Source organism: Taudactylus pleione, unplaced genomic scaffold, assembly GCF_031769625.1.
Source record: "Taudactylus pleione unplaced genomic scaffold, aTauple2 ptg000437l, whole genome shotgun sequence".
Lineage (NCBI taxonomy): Eukaryota > Metazoa > Chordata > Amphibia > Anura > Myobatrachidae > Taudactylus > Taudactylus pleione.
The window spans coordinates 5,954,488-5,971,029 of NW_028284839.1; the positions used below are offsets into that span (position 1 = coordinate 5,954,488).

Consider the following 16,542-nt stretch of genomic DNA (forward strand, 5'->3'; position numbering starts at 1 on the left):
TACCATGAAAGCAGATCAACCTCTGGGATCCCCCCCCCCACACTTCACGGCCAGGTGCATCACTGTTGGTCCTGCCAACACCGTACAATGGCACATATCACATCACCGTTCACTCAGACGTTAAACTTGGACCTCCGTCCCAAGACCTTATGGAAGAAAGGCAGAAGACGATTGGTATGTTTGATATATGATGAAGGGTACTTATAAATGGAACACATTAAAACTGGGCGAAGTTTAGTACTGGAGTACCACAGGGATAAGTTTTGATTCACGTGCTCTTCGATCTTTGTATAAATGACTGTAACAGAAAATAAAATGTCCGTATTTGCTGAAGATAAAAAGCTATTTAGAGCTATTACTGCAGAGCAAATGGCAGGGAAGATTTTGTTTAAATACATGTAAAGTTATGAACCTAGGTCATGATAATAATGATGGTAATTATACATTAGATACACATTAGATAAAAATAAACTATAACTGGGAAAATGTAAGATGGAGACAGACGTAGTAGTTCTAGTTGACAGCTCAGCAGCAGCACACACAGTGCTAGATGAAATGCTGAGAGTTGTGAGCCTTAATCTGGCAGCCATACTTGTCTCCCTCCAGAGACATTTTTAAAAAAAGATAATGTTTTGTATAAGGATCACTAAGATAAATGAATGTATACGCTTCAAATGTACTTAAACTGCCATTTAAAGACTGTAATAAAAACCCTACGTGGGAAGGTAAGGCAATGAGAAATTCATTCATAGATGATATGTGATGATAATGATATATTATAAAAATGGATTGGATGCCTCTCTTATAATAAATGTATCTGTAGCTATAATCAATAGAGGGCACTACGGGGGGGATCGGTATAAAATACCGCCGGCCCTCTGGCCCGGCAGTTCGAATCCCAGGAGCGACAGAAACAGGGTTCCCCGCAGTGGAAGCTCGACAGCGCTGGAAATCCCGATCGTCCTAAAGGTAAGTAAAAACTAACCTAACCTAACCCCCTAACCCTCCTTAGGGGTGCCTAACCCTAACCTCCCCCCCAAGTGCCTAAACCTAATCCCCCCTCTAAGTGCCTAACCCTAACCTCCCCTTCCCCGCTGCCTAAACCTAAGTCCCCCGGGGGGTGCCTAACCCTAAGTCCCCTCCGGGGGTGCCTAACCCTAACCCTCCCTCCCCCTAGCCTAACCCTAACCCTCCCGGGGGGGTGCCTAACCCTAAGTCCCCCCCGGGTGCCCTAAACCTAACCCTCCCCCCCCCCACGGCTGTCTGCTCACGGCGCCCGGCATCCCTTTGATCAGGATGCCGGGCGCTTGTCTGCCAGCGTTGGGAAAATGACAGGCGTGTAGATATAGACGCCTGTCATTTAACCCTCGCCGGGATAAAGTGATGGATCAACAGAATTTATCTGATTGCAAGTTTTGGGGTCAAGACAAATGTCTTTTGGGGTCTTTGGTTTGTCTGCCTCTAGATGACTGCAACTAGAATTTATAAAAAGTTGAATCCATTGGACCAGTGACTTGATTTTCAACCCTACTGACTATATGAACTATGTAACAGTTCCAATGTAGTCCATATTTAATACATCCAAAAATACTCAGTGGGCGATCCGTGGCAAGCCGGTCACATAACTTGTGATCACGTGACCTGTGGTCACATGACATGACTTGTGTCGCCAGTCACCATGCCACTGATATTTAGATATAGCTCCCAACTGGAATTCAGGAAGGATTAAAATTTAATTTTCTCAGCAATACTACATGGCTGATTTGTTGGAGGGGGTTTGGAAAAGCCCTCCTCCCCTAATTCAGAAAAAAAAAAAACGTTGTGAGGTCTTAATCTCAAATGCTACTTAAACCTTGTGTTTTGTCTTCAGATCACCATTAGCCTCCACATTATACATTACTTGCAGTGAACTGCGACACTCAGGTTATACAGAACAGTAGATCAAGGGGACACATAGGCGCAGGTGTGGTCTGGTCAGTAACGCCACATGTGGGTAGAGGGAATATTTTGTGCAAAAACATTATTAGATGTCTCTCACAGGTTACATCGATCTATCTGGAAGAATTTCACCTTAGCAATCCCAGGCTCATGCTTTGCTAGTCGAGACTTGACTGCTGCATTCCTGAGTTTACCTATTTCGGAAAGTGTTTTCCCTGCATAATTACTCCTCACATCTTTCCATCTGAATATCTTTGTTTCTTAAGCAATGACTGACCTGTGACCCAGAAGACACACATTTACTGCGAAGCATCTGTCATCACCCCTTACATAAATCTACACCAGTGTCACAGCCAGCAAGTTACTTGTCTCCACCTCCATGTAACTTTCATTTACGTCACTGTAAGGTTTACTCAATATATGTTCATTTATTCTTCTTGCTTCCTCCTTACTTTCTTTGATTCTGGCCATATTCTCTGGTATCCGGACTATAGATAGACAGTTAAAAAGTCAACAATATCTAGATAGACACCAGATGTGAGACAGGTTATATGTCGACAGGGTCAAAATGTCGTCATGAAAATGGTTGACACACAAATGGTCGACATACGTTTTTTTATTTTAATTTTTAGGGTTAGGCTCTTACCGGAGGGTCAGGGTTAGGCACTTAGCCCGACAATTAGGGTTAGGCACCAGGAAGGATTAGGGTTGGGCACCAAGGGGAGGGTTAGCGTTAGGGTGAAGATTAGGGTTGGAGAAGAAAAAAGTATCAACCATTTGTGTGTCGACCATTTTTGTGCTGACCTTTTGACACTGTCGACCATTTGTACCTGTTGACCTTCTTCCATGTCGACCTTTAAGTGTGTCGATCTATTGCCTGTCTAACATCTGGGGGGTAAATTTACTAAGAATAGAAAGTGATCGAGTTTATTTTTTTTTAATCTCGAATTACATAGCCGAATCTCGTGTGATTTTCTCTGGTTTTCATCTCGCAAATTTACTAAGAAGTGAGTTAGCTGAAAATGAGATTGCCGATGGTGAAGCAGATCCAGATATCTCCCCCGAGTTGCAAGTGAAGATGAGATTACTCACCCAAAATTGCAGTGTTTTCTCTCTACAAATCTCTCCCGAGCTAGCTTGTGTGTTAAGAGCTGAAAAAAACGGGTTAAATGTTTAAAAAAAAAATGACATAGGACCCCCCCTAAAGCTTAACCAGCCCTGGACTTGCCAGCCTGTCCTGGTACCTAAAATTACGGGGAACAAAACGAGTAGGGTTCCACCGTAATTCAGGTACCAGCACCAGGCTGCAGGGTCAGTCCTGGTTTTAATTATAGGGGGAAAAAAACTGCGTACGGGTCCCCCTATAATCAAAACCAGCACCGGACCCATTCTAGCGGGGGGTTGATACCACAGCCAGGGGAGCCCTTTCACTGGGCCCCCCCAGCCACAGCAGCAGTCCTGACTGCTAGTCAGCCCAGGCAAGGGATCCCTGGGGAGTTGGGAACCCCCCCCCCAATAAAAGGGTCCCCCTCTCCAGGGCACCCCTGGCCTAGGCTGATAGCCGGGAACTATCCCTGCCACCCCTGGGTAGTGGGTGGCGAGTTGATAGTGTATGTAATGTGTAAAAATTAGAATTAACAACATTGTCTTTACGGTGGAACTACAAGTCCCAGCAAGCCTCCCCCGCATGCTGGTACTTGGAGAACCACAAGTATACCAGCATGCAGGGCATTAAGGGCCTTTTTAAAACAAAAAAAATGAAAAACCCGATCCACGCAACTGATACCAACCAGGATGGTTAGTATCTCCCGAATTAAACGCTCAGACGCGGCTCTAGCCTTTGTAGAGTCGTATCTGAGCGTTCATTGGCTGAGAGAGGTGAGCCCCCATCTCTCTCAGCCAATGAACGGCTCCTCCATTGAAGTCAATGGAGAGCCGCAAGGTTACTAAAGTTTATTCTGCAGTTACCACCATTGACTTGGTTCTCCAAGTACCAGCATGCGGGGGAGGCTTGCTGGGACCTGTAGTTCCATTGTAAAGACAATGTTGTTAATTTTATTTTTTACACAGTACATACACTATCAACCCGCCACCCACTGACCTAGGGTGGCGGGGATAGCCCCGGGCTATCAGCCTAAGCTAGAGGTGCCCTGGAGAGGGGGACCCCTTTATTGGGCTGACTAGTGGTCAGGACTGATGCTGCGGCTGGGGGGCTCGGTGAAAGGGCTTCCTTGGCTGTGGCATCAGCACCCCGCTAGAAAGGGTCCGGTGCCGGTTTTAATTATAGGGGTACCCCTACTCAATTTTTTTCCCCATATAATTAAAACCAAGACTGGCCCTGCAGCTTGGTGCTGGTACCTGAATTACGGTGGGACCCTACTCGTTCCCCGTAATTTTAGGTCCAGGACAGGCTGGCAAGTCCGGGGTTGGTTAAGCTTTTGGGGGGGGACCCTATGTCATTTTTTTTTTTTTAAATATACCCTATTTAAACTATTTACAGGCAGAAACATTCACAAATCGCAACGATTTGTGTATGTTTCAGCCAAACTCGCAGCTCTGGAGGTGAGTGTTTAAAAGTTCAATTTGCAGGAGAGTTTGCAGGCATCTCACCCGAGATTGTCATCTTGATTCTTGGTAAATTTGCGAGCTGTATCTTTTAGGTTCCGAGATTGCCCGACGGTGATAAGATTCGAGTTTGCTATCTCACCCGAGTTTTACGAGTGAGAAGACAGAAATGTCTCTCTAACTCACCCGACTTTTCCTTTAGTAAATTTGCGAGTTGAAAATCATGTCTAAACTCTCTAAACATCTCGACCATTCTCGATTCTTAGTAAATTTACCCCCTGGTATCTATCTATGCTGTGTATGAGAGGGTAGCAGTGGGCGTCCCTGTGCTGTGTATGAGAGGGTAGCAGTGGGCGTCCCTATGCTCTGTATGAAAGGGCAGCAGTGGGTGTCCCTATGCTCTGTATGAAAGGGCAGCAGTGGGTGTCCCTATGCTCTGTATGAGAGGGTAGCAGTGGGCGTCCCTATGCTGTGTATGAGAGGGTAGCAGTGGACGTCCCTATGCTGTGTATGAGAGGGTAGCAGTGGGCGTCCCTATGCTGTGTATGAGAGGGTAGCAGTGGGCGTCCCTATGCTGTGTATGAGAGGGTAGCAACGGGCGTCCCGCAGTGGGCATCCCTATGCTGTGTATGAGAGGGTAGCAGTGGGCGTCCCTATGCTGTGTATGAGAGGGTAGCAGTGGGCGTCCCTATGCTGTGTATGAGAGGGGAGCAGAGGGCGTCCCTATGCTTTGTATGAGAGGGGAGCAGTGGGCGTCCCTGTGCTGTGTATGAGAGGGTAGCAGTGGGCGTTCCTATGCTCTGTATGAGAGGGTAGTGGTGGTTTTCCCTATGCTCTGTATGAGAGGGTAGCAGTGGGCGTCCCTATGCTGTGTATGAGAGGGCAGCAGTGGGTGTCCCTATGCTGTGTATGAGAGGGTAGCAGTGGGCCTCCCTATGCTCTGTATGAGAGGGCAGCAGTGGGCGTCCCTATGCTCTGTATGAGAGGGTAGCAGTGGGCGTCCCTATGCTGTGTATGAGAGGGTAGTGGTGGTTTTCCCTATGCTGTGTATGAGAGGGTAGCAGTGGGCGTCCCTATGCTGTGTATGAGAGGGCAGCAGTGGGCGTCCCTATGCTGTGTATGAGAGGGTAGCAGTGGGCGTCCCTATGCTGTGTATGAGAGGGTAGCAGTGGGCGTCCCTATGCTCTGTATGAGAGGGTAGCAGTGGGCGTCCCTATGCTCTGTATGAGAGGGTAGCAGTGGGCGTCCCTATGCTCTGTATGAGAGGGCAGCAGTGGGCGTCCCTATGCTCTGTATGAGAGGGCAGCAGTGGGCGTCCCTATGCTGTGTATGAGAGGGTAGCAGTGGGTGTCCCTATGCTGTGTATGAGAGGGTAGCAGTGGGTGTCCCTATGCTGTGTATGAGAGGGTAGCAGTGGGTGTCCCTATGCTGTGTATGAGAGGGCTGCAGTGGGCGTCCCTATGCTGTGTATGAGAGGGTAGCAACGGGCGTCCCGCAGTGGGCGTCCCTATGCTGTGTATGAGAGGGTAGCAGCGGGCGTCCCGCAGTGGGCGTCCCTATGCTGTGTATGAGAGGGTAGCAGTGGGCGTCCCTATGCTGTGTATGAGAGGGTAGCAGTGGGCGTCCCTATGCTGTGTATGACAGGGGAGCAGAGGGCGTCCCTATGCTGTGTATGAGAGGGTAGCAGTGGGCGTCCCTATGCTGTGTATGAGAGGGTAGCAGTGGGCGTCCCTATGCTGTGTATGAGAGGGTAGCAGTGGGCGTCCCTATGCTGTGTATGAGAGGGTAGCAGTGGGCGTCCCTATGCTGTGTATGAGAGGGTAGCAGTGGGCGTCCCTATGCTGTGTATGAGAGGGTAGCAGCGGGCGTCCCGCAGTGGGCGTCCCTATGCTGTGTATGAGAGGGTAGCAGTGGGCGTCCCTATGCTGTGTATGAGAGGGTAGCAGTGGGCGTCCCTATGCTGTGTATGAGAGGGGAGCAGAGGGCGTCCCTATGCTGTGTATGAGAAGGTAGCAGTGGGCGTCCCTATGCTGTGTATGAGAGGGTAGCTGTGGGCGTCCCTATGCTCTGTATGAAAGGGCAGCAGTCGGCGTCCTTATGCTCTGTATGAGAGGGTAGCAGTGGGCGTCCCTATGCTGTGTATGAGAGGGTAGCAGTGGGCGTCCCTGTGCTGTGTATGAGAGGGTAGCAGTGGGCGTCCCTATGCTCTGTATGAAAGGGCAGCAGTGGGTGTCCCTATGCTCTGTATGAGAGGGTAGCAGTGGGCGTCCCTATGCTGTGTATGATAGGGTAGCAGTGGGCGTCCCTATGCTGTGTATGAGAGGGTAGCAGTGGGCGTCCCTATGCTCTGTATGAAAGGGCAGCAGTGGGCGTCCCTATGCTCTGTATGAGAGGGTAGCAGTGGGCGTCCCTATGCTGTGTATGAGAGGGTAGCAGTGGGCGTCCCTGTGCTGTGTATGAGAGGGTAGCAGTGGGCGTCCCTATGCTCTGTATGAAAGGGCAGCAGTGGGTGTCCCTATGCTCTGTATGAGAGGGTAGCAGTGGGCGTACCTATGCTGTGTATGAGAGGGTAGCAGTGGGCGTCCCTATGCTGTGTATGAGAGGGTAGCAGTGGGTGTCCCTATGCTGTGTATGAGAGGGTAGCAGTGGGTGTCCCTATGCTGTGTATGAGAGGGTAGCAGTGGGTGTCCCTATGCTGTGTATGAGAGGGTAGCAGTGGGCGTCCCTATGCTGTGTATGAGAGGGTAGCAACGGGCGTCCCACAGTGGGCATCCCTATGCTGTGTATGAGAGGGTAGCAGTGGGCGTCCCTATGCTGTGTATGAGAGGGTAGCAGTGGGCGTCCCTATGCTGTGTATGAGAGGGCAGCAGTGGGCGTCCCTATGCTGTGTATGAGTGGGTAGCTGTGGGCGTCCCTATGCTCTGTATGAAAGGGCAGCAGTGGGTGTCCCTATGCTCTGTATGAGAGGGTAGCAGTGGGCGTCCCTATGCCGTGTATGAGAGGGTAGCAGCGGGCGTCCCGCAGTGGGCGTCCCTATGCTGTGTATGAGAGGGTAGCAGTGGGCGTCCCTATGCTGTGTATGAGAGGGTAGCAGTAGGCGTCCCTATGCTGTGTATGAGAGGGGAGCAGTGGGCGTCCCTATGCTGTGTATGAGAGGGGAGCAGTGGGCGTCCCTATGCTGTGTATGAGAGGGCAGCAGTGGGCGTCCCTATGCCGTGTATGAGAGGGGAGCAGTGGGCGTCCCTATGCTGTGTATGAGAGGGGAGCAGTGGGCGTCCCTATGCTCTGTATGAGAGGGTAGCAGTGGGCGTCCCTATGCTGTGTATGAGAGGGTAGCAGTGGGCGTCCCTATGCTGTGTATGAGAGGGTAGCTGTGGGCGTCCCTATGCTCTGTATGAAAGGGCAGCAGTGGGCGTCCCTATGCTCTGTATGAGAGGGTAGCAGTGGGCGTCCCTATGCTGTGTATGAGAGGGTAGCAGTGGGCGTCCCTGTGCTGTGTATGAGAGGGTAGCAGTGGGTGTCCCTATGCTCTGTATGAAAGGGCAGCAGTGGGCGTCCCTATGCTCTGTATGAGAGGGTAGCAGTGGGCGTCCCTATGCTGTGTATGAGAGGGTAGCAGTGGGCGTCCCTATGCTGTGTATGAGAGGGTAGCAGTGGGCGTCCCTATGCTGTGTATGAGAGGGTAGCAGTGGGCGTCCCTATGCTGTGAATGAGAGGGTAGCAGTGGGCGTCCCTATGCTGTGTATGAGAGGGCAGCAGTGGGCGTCCCTATGCTGTGTATGAGAGGGTAGCAGTGGGCGTCCCTATGCTGTGTATGAGAGGGTAGCAGTGGGCGTCCCTATGCTGTGTATGAGAGGGCAGCAGTGGGCGTCCCTATGCTCTGTATGAGAGGGTAGCAGTGGGCGTCCCTGTGCTGTGTATGAGAGGGTAGCTGTGGGCGTCCCTATGCTGTGTATGAGAGGGTAGCTGTGGGCGTCCCTATGCTCTGTATGAAAGGGCAGCAGTGGCGTCCCTATGCTGTGTATGAGAGGGTAGCAGTGGGCGTCCCTATGCTGTGTATGAGAGGGTAGCAGTGGGCGTCCCTGTGCTGTGTATGAGAGGGTAGCAGTGGGTGTCCCTATGCTCTGTATGAAAGGGCAGCAGTGGGCGTCCCTATGCTCTGTATGAGAGGGTAGCAGTGGGCGTCCCTATGCTGTGTATGAGAGGGTAGCAGTGGGCGTCCCTATGCTGTGTATGAGAGGGTAGCAGTGGGCGTCCCTATGCTGTGTATGAGAGGGTAGCAGTGGGCGTCCCTATGCTGTGTATGAGAGGGCAGCAGTGGGCGTCCCTATGCTCTGTATGAGAGGGTAGCAGTGGGCGTCCCTATGCTGTGTATGAGAGGGTAGCAGTGGGCGTCCCTATGCTGTGTATGAGAGGGCAGCAGTGGGCATCCCTATGCTGTGTATGAGAGGGCAGCAGTGGGCGTCCCTATGCTCTGTATGAGAGGGTAGCAGTGGGCGTCCCTGTGCTGTGTATGAGAGGGTAGCTGTGGGCGTCCCTATGCTCTGTATGAAAGGGCAGCAGTGGGCATCCCTATGCTCAGGGTAAGCTGTGGAACCATTAGCATATTTTCGCAGCTGCGTTCCGTGCAAAATCGCAGTTGCGATTGCATTAGCGTCCATCTCCGCATCAGGCCCCTGATCAATAATTAAAAGTTGCCTGAAGGTGATGGAAACACTGAAAAACCAAACACGATTCAAATACTCTCATTCCTGTCCCCCTTATTTATTTTTAAACCACAAGACTGACTGCTGAATTTCCCCCCACTTTTTCTTTATTTGTGCGGAAATGCCGAAGACAGATCATATAAAATAAATCATTTTAAAATCGAAATAATACAATGGTGTAGATTAACCGCAGCTTACTTATCACATGTACATCTGCACACAGAGAATAACTGAGTTCATCAGATGATCTATTCTCCATCTGACAGAATCAGACATTTGGTTTCAATTAAGCTCCAGCTGCGAGCCTGCCGCTGGGGAGGAAGCAGGAATTACGCACTCCGTGCGCACATGTAAAGAGATACATTCATTGTTACGGAAAAATGAAATGCGGTCTTACATCTGTGTGCCTTCTCCGGGTTTTCTTCTTCGTTATCTTCAGCCCCGCAGCCTTCTTCTCTCTACAGGACGTCACGTGAGTAAAAACAGGAATGATTCATTACATGAGGGTAACACGGATGACATATAACACTGCAGCCAGTATATGCATCAACAGTCTCGTCCTGACAGATCACCGTAAGGGTTTGCAGCGGACAACATGAGATAAACACCCTCCACTTTATATTATTAGAAAGCATTCCCATGTCTCACAGAAAGCTAATAATCAAGTTACTGCTTAGCAAACCAAACAGTTTCATTGTATACATAAACACAAGGCAGATGTGTGAGACCATCATTCCATCACATACACAGAACAGAGGTGTAGGGCTATCATTCCATCACATACACAGAACAGAGGTGCAGGGCTATCATTCCATCACATACACAGAACAGAGGTGCAGGGCTATCATTCCATCACATACACAGAACAGAGGTGCAGGGCTATCATTCCATCACATACACAGAACAGAGGTGCAGGGCTATCATTCCATCACATACACAGACATAGAAAAGAGGTGTAGGGCTATCATTCCATCACATACATAGAAATGGGATAGAGGTGCAGGGCCATCATTCCATCACATACACAGACACAGAGCTGCAGGGCTATCATTCCATTACATACACAAACGCAGGACAGAAGTGCAGGGCTATCATTCCATCACATACGTAGAAATGGGACAGAGGTGCAGGGACATCATTCCATCACATACACAGACACAGAACAGAGCTGCAGGGCCATCATTCCATCACATACACAGAACAGAAGTGTAGGGCTATTACTCCATCACATACACAGACACAGCACAGAGGTGCAGGGCTATCATTCCATCACATACACAGACACAGAACAGAGGTGCAGGGCTATCATTCCATCACATACACAGAACAGAGGTGCAGGGCTATCGTTCCATCACATACACAGAACAGAGGTGTAGGGCTATCATTCCATCATATACACATACACAGAACAAAGGTGTAGGGCTATCATTCCATCACATACACAGAACAGAGGTACAGGGCTATCATTCCATCACATACATAGAAATGGGACAGAAGTGTAGGGCTATCATTCCGTCATGTCGAAACTGGATTATTATTATTGACAAGATCAGTTTAAAATTGAATCGCAGCGACACCATCTTGCGACTGGCCGCAAGACGCCATTTTGCGAATGGCCGCCTAAGCTCCATTTTAGATAAACTCACACTTTAGTACATGTGGCGATAATACTATTAGCATCATGCGATTGCATCCGTGACCATCGCCATAAGTTACGGCGATTCACCTAAAGCCCATTTCATGACTTTACATAGTTTGGGTGTTCTGGATAAAGTGCATATTATTATAATTCCCCTAAAGGATATATTGCATTAGCTAGAACAGAGCAAATGGCCACGTGATAACTAGCCTGTGTAGATAAGCTTCCTGGGCAACGTCTGCTCTCACTCCAGGTGGCCCGGCTAGAATACACACCTTACATTAGCAAGCTTCCTGCAATGAAATAACTTCAAAGCCAAGAGTGTTATCTTAGGTTTGGGTCTTGTAGCTGGGCTAATTTGCATTCACACAAGAGTCTGGGAGAATAAAGGGCTTTTCTTTTGAGCCTGGGAAAGGTGGGGGCTGCTGAGAGAGGGGGCATGTGGAACTATAAGGCTCAGCATTCAACACTGCTAGGTGTTCACTTAGTGAGATTTAAGTGCACCATTCCTCATACACACATTAATATGCACAATTGCGCTGTTAACTAGTCGCATATTAGCGAATGCATAAGATCTTGTATGAAAACACTGTTTTATTAGCTTCATGCGCACGCATCTGCCCCAAGTTAACTAGCGTCTTTACATCACACCCCGCATACTTACACATTACATATTCACATAAAAGGTTTAATAAGCTTTAAAGGTATAAGATTTACGTTGGTTCAGTTAGTATAAATGCTGTGAAATAAAGATATTTGATAACTAAGGTTTTATTCATGCTAAGTAAGCCGTGTTTGGTTTTGTACTGATGCGTACTCTTTCAACAGAATTCCGTTGTTATCGGTGTGGAGATCGCATCACGCATTCTCAACTTATGGACCGCAGAGACTTCGAGCAACAAAATGCATATTATATGAACAACTGTTAGGATATTGCAGGGGGCGGGAAGGCAGAGACCCCCAGTTGTTAGAGGTTGGGTTGAGTCTATTTGAACCAGCCTGTTAAACGCTCTGTAACAGATGCTTCCCCCCCTGGGAACCAATGGCATAAGCAACAAACTTCTCTATTGTCCTGTCTATTCTGGGGGGTATAAATATGTGTGCTCAAAAACTGGGTTTTTAGTCTTCTTGCTGAATGCTGACTGAGGGGTTTCTTCCTGATGCCTAACATCTGCACCAGAATGCGCTGCGTATGTATACTGTACTTGGGTCTGTATAATTCCTTTGCGCCGAATTGTGTCTGGATCAATAGCGTGTATCTGAATGTACTTTTACCTGAATAATACTTGTGCTTTGGAACCACAGATTCCAGGTCTTAAGTATTTACTGTATGACTGCGTACGCAAATTAGCGTCATCCTGAGAGGTTTATAGGTAGGATTTTAGAAGGTACAGGCAGGGGTATATAGAGGTATAAACATAGATTCCTTAATCACATACTTAGAAATGGGACAGAAGTGCAGGGCCATCATTCCATCACAAACAAAGACACAGGACAGAGGTGCAGGGCCATCATTCCATCACATACAAAGGACAGAAGCGCAGGTCCATCTTTCCATCACATACACAGACACAGGACAGAATTGCAGGTCCATCTTTACATCACATACACAGACACAGGACAGAAGTACAGGGCTATCATTCCATCACATACACATACACAGGACAGAAGTGCAGGATCACCATTCCATCACATACACAGGATAGAAGTGTAGGGCTTTCATTCCATCACATACACAGAACAGAAGTGCAGGGCTTTCATTCCATCACATACACAGGACAGAAGTGCAGGACCACCATTCCATCACATACACAGGACAGTAGTGTAGGGCTATCATTCCATCACATACACAGGACAGAAGTATAGGGCTTTCATTCCATCACATACACAGGACAGAAGTGCAGGGCTATCATTCCATCACATACACAGGACAGAAGTGTAGGGCCATCAGTCCATCACATACACAGACACAGCACAGGAGTGTAGGGCTATCATTCCATCACATACACAGACACAGCACAGGAGTGTAGGGCTATCATTCCATCACAGACACAGGACAGTAGTGTAGAGCTTTCATTCCATCACAGACACAGGACAGAAGTGTAGGGCCATCATTCCATCACATACACAGACACAGGACAGAAGTGAAGGGCTTTCATTCCATCACAGACACAGGACAGAAGTGTAGGGCCATCATTCCATCACATACACAGACACAGGACAGAAGTGAAGGGCTGTCATTCCATAACATGCAGAGGAACAGGACAGAAGTGCAGGACTGTCCTTCCATTGCATACAAAGAAACAGGACAGGGCTATCATTTCATCCAATACACAGAAAGAGGACAGAGGTACAGGGGAAATATTCCATCCCATACACAAAACTGGACAGAGGTGTACTGTCATCATTCTGCCCCATAAATAGAAACAGGACAGACGTGCAATTTCATCATTCCATCACAAAAACAGGCCAGAAGTGCAGGGACATCATTCTGTCCCATACACAGAATGATGACTCTGCACCTCTGCCCTGTTACTGTGGAAGGGATGGAATGATGACTCTGCACCTCTATCCTGTTACTGTGTAACGAATGGAATGATGACTCTGCACCTCTACCCTGTTACTTTGTAAGGGATGGAATTATGACTCTGCACCTCTACCCTGTTACTGTGTAAGGGATGGAATGATGAATCTGCACCTGTCCTGTTACTGTATAAGGGACGGAATGATGACTCTGCATCTCTGCCCTGTTACTGTGTAAGGGATGGAATGATGCCTCTGCACCTCTATCCTGTTACTGTGTAAGGGATGGAATAATGACTCTGCACCTCTATCCTGTTACTGTGTAAGGGAGGGAATGATGACTCTGCACCTCTGCCCTGTTACTGTGTAAGGTATGGAATGATGACTCTGCACCTCTATCTTGTTACTGTGTAAGGGATGGAATGACGACTCTGCACCTCTATCCTGTTACTGTGTAAGGGATGGAATAATGACTCTGCACCTCTGTCCTGTTACTGTGTAAGGTATGGAATGATGACTCTGCACCTCTATCCTGTTACTGTGTAAGGTATGGAATGATGACTCTGCATCTCTATCCTGTTACTGTGTAAAGGATGGAATGATGACTCTGCACCTCTGTCCTGTTACTGTGTAAGGGATGGAATTATGACTCTGCACCTCTATCCTGTTACTGTCTAAGGGATGGAATGATGACTCTGCACCTCTATCCTGTTACTGTGTAAGGGATGAAATGATGACTCTGCACCTCTATCCTGTTACTGTGTAAGGGATGGAATGATGACTCTGCACCTCTATCCTGTTACTGTGTAAGGGATGGAATGATGACTCTGCACCTCTATCCTGTTACTGTATAAGGTATGGAATGATGACTCTGCACCTCTGTCCTGTTACTGTGTAAGGGATGAAATGATGACTCTGCACCTCTATCCTGTTACTGTGTAAGGGATGAAATGATGACTCTGCACCTCTATCCTGTTACTGTGTAAGGGATGGAATGATGACTCTGCACCTCTGTCCTGTTACTGTGTAAGGGATGAAATGATGACTCTGCACCTCTATCCTGTTACTGTGTATAGGATGAAATGATGACTCTGCACCTCTATCCTGTTACTGTGTAAGGGATGGAATGATGACTCTGCACCTCTGTCTGTGTTTCTATGTAAGGGATGGAATGATGACTCTGCACCTCTATCCTGTTACTGTGTAAAGGATGGAATTATGACTCTGCACCTCTGTCTGTGTTTCTATGTAAGGGATGGAATGATGACTGCATCTCTATCCTGTTACTGTGTAAGGGATGGAATGATGACTCTGCACTTCTATCCAGTTACTGTGTAAGGGATGGAATGATGACTCTGCACCTCTGCCCTGTTACTGTGTAAGGGATGGAATGATGACTCTGCACCTCTATCCTGTAACTGTGTAAGGTATGGAATGATGACTCTGCACCTCTGCCCTGTTACTGTGTAAGGGATGAAATGATGACTCTGCACCTCTATCCTGTTACTGTGTAAGGGATGGAATGATGACTCTGCACCTCTATCCTGTTACTGTCTAAGGGATGGAATGATGACTCTGCACCTCTATCCTGTTACTGTGTAAGGGATGGAATGATGACTCTGCACCTCTATCCTGTTACTGTGTAAGGGATGAAATGATGACTCTGCACCTCTATCCTGTTACTGTGTAAGGGATGAAATGATGACTCTGCACCTCTATCCTGTTACTGTGTAAGGGATGGAATGATGACTCTGCACCTCTATCCTGTTACTGTATAAGGTATGGAATGATGACTCTGCACCTCTGTCCTGTTACTGTGTAAGGGATGAAATGATGACTCTGCACCTCTATCCTGTTACTGTGTAAGGGATGAAATGATGACTCTGCACCTCTATCCTGTTACTGTGTAAGGGATGGAATGATGACTCTGCACCTCTATCCTGTTACTGTGTAAGGGATGAAATGATGACTCTGCACCTCTATCCTGTTACTGTGTAAGGGATGGAATGATGACTCTGCACCTCTGTCTGTGTTTCTATGTAAGGGATGGAATGATGACTCTGCACCTCTATCCTGTTACTGTGTAAAGGATGGAATTATGACTCTGCACCTCTGTCTGTGTTTCTATGTAAGGGATGGAATGATGACTGCATCTCTATCCTGTTACTGTGTAAGGGATGGAATGATGACTCTGCACTTCTATCCAGTTACTGTGTAAGGGATGGAATGATGACTCTGCACCTCTGCCCTGTTACTGTGTAAGGGATGGAATGATGACTCTGCACCTCTATCCTGTAACTGTGTAAGGTATGGAATGATGACTCTGCACCTCTGCCCTGTTACTGTGTAAGGGATGAAATGATAACTCTGCACCTCTATCCTGTTACTGTGTAAGGGATGGAATGATGACTCTGCACCTCTATCCTGTTACTGTCTAAGGGATGGAATGATGACTCTGCACCTCTATCCTGTTACTGTGTAAGGGATGGAATGATGACTCTGCACCTCTATCCTGTTACTGTGTAAGGGATGAAATGATGACTCTGCACCTCTATCCTGTTACTGTGTAAGGGATGAAATGATGACTCTGCACCTCTATCCTGTTACTGTGTAAGGGATGAAATGATGACTCTGCACCTCTATCCTGTTACTGTGTAAGGGATGGAATGATGACTCTGCACCTCTATCCTGTTACTATGTAAGGGATGGAATGATGACTCTGCACCTCTATCCTGTTACTGTCTAAGGGATGGAATGATGACTCTGCTCCTCTATCCTGTTACTGTGTAAGGGACGGAATGATGACTCTGCACCTCTGCCCTGTTACTGTGTAAGGGTTGGAATGATGACTCTGCACCTCTATCCGGTTACTGTGTAAGGGATGGAATTATGACTCTGCACCTCTATCCTGTTACTGTGTAATGAATGGAATGATGGCTTTGCACCTCTGTCTGTGTTTCTATGTAAGGGATGGAATGATGACTCTACACCTTTGTCTTGTCTCTGAGTATAAGATGGAATAATTGTATAGCACCTCTGCAACACAAAAGTTGATTGTGATCATTTACGTGTGCAACAACAATTCATAGCTGCTGGAATTTTCCAGTAATTGTTAATTTTTTTGAGGGAATAGCCTGCTTTGCAAAGGTGCTTTTCCTTCCCGGACAGATC

General features: G+C 47.9%; 1 protein-coding gene across 3 annotated transcripts in view; it reads right to left on the reverse strand.

Annotated features, from left to right (window-relative positions):
- PLEKHG5 (pleckstrin homology and RhoGEF domain containing G5) overlaps positions 1-16,542 on the reverse strand; it is a 419,500-nt gene that overhangs the window by 125,377 nt on the left and 277,581 nt on the right. For all 3 annotated transcript variants that reach the window (XM_088447753.1, XM_088447755.1, XM_088447754.1), the window contains one exon: positions 9,607-9,667. In XM_088447753.1, coding sequence (XP_088303879.1) covers positions 9,607-9,667 — 61 coding nt within the window. The remainder of the gene's footprint in view (positions 1-9,606; positions 9,668-16,542) is intronic.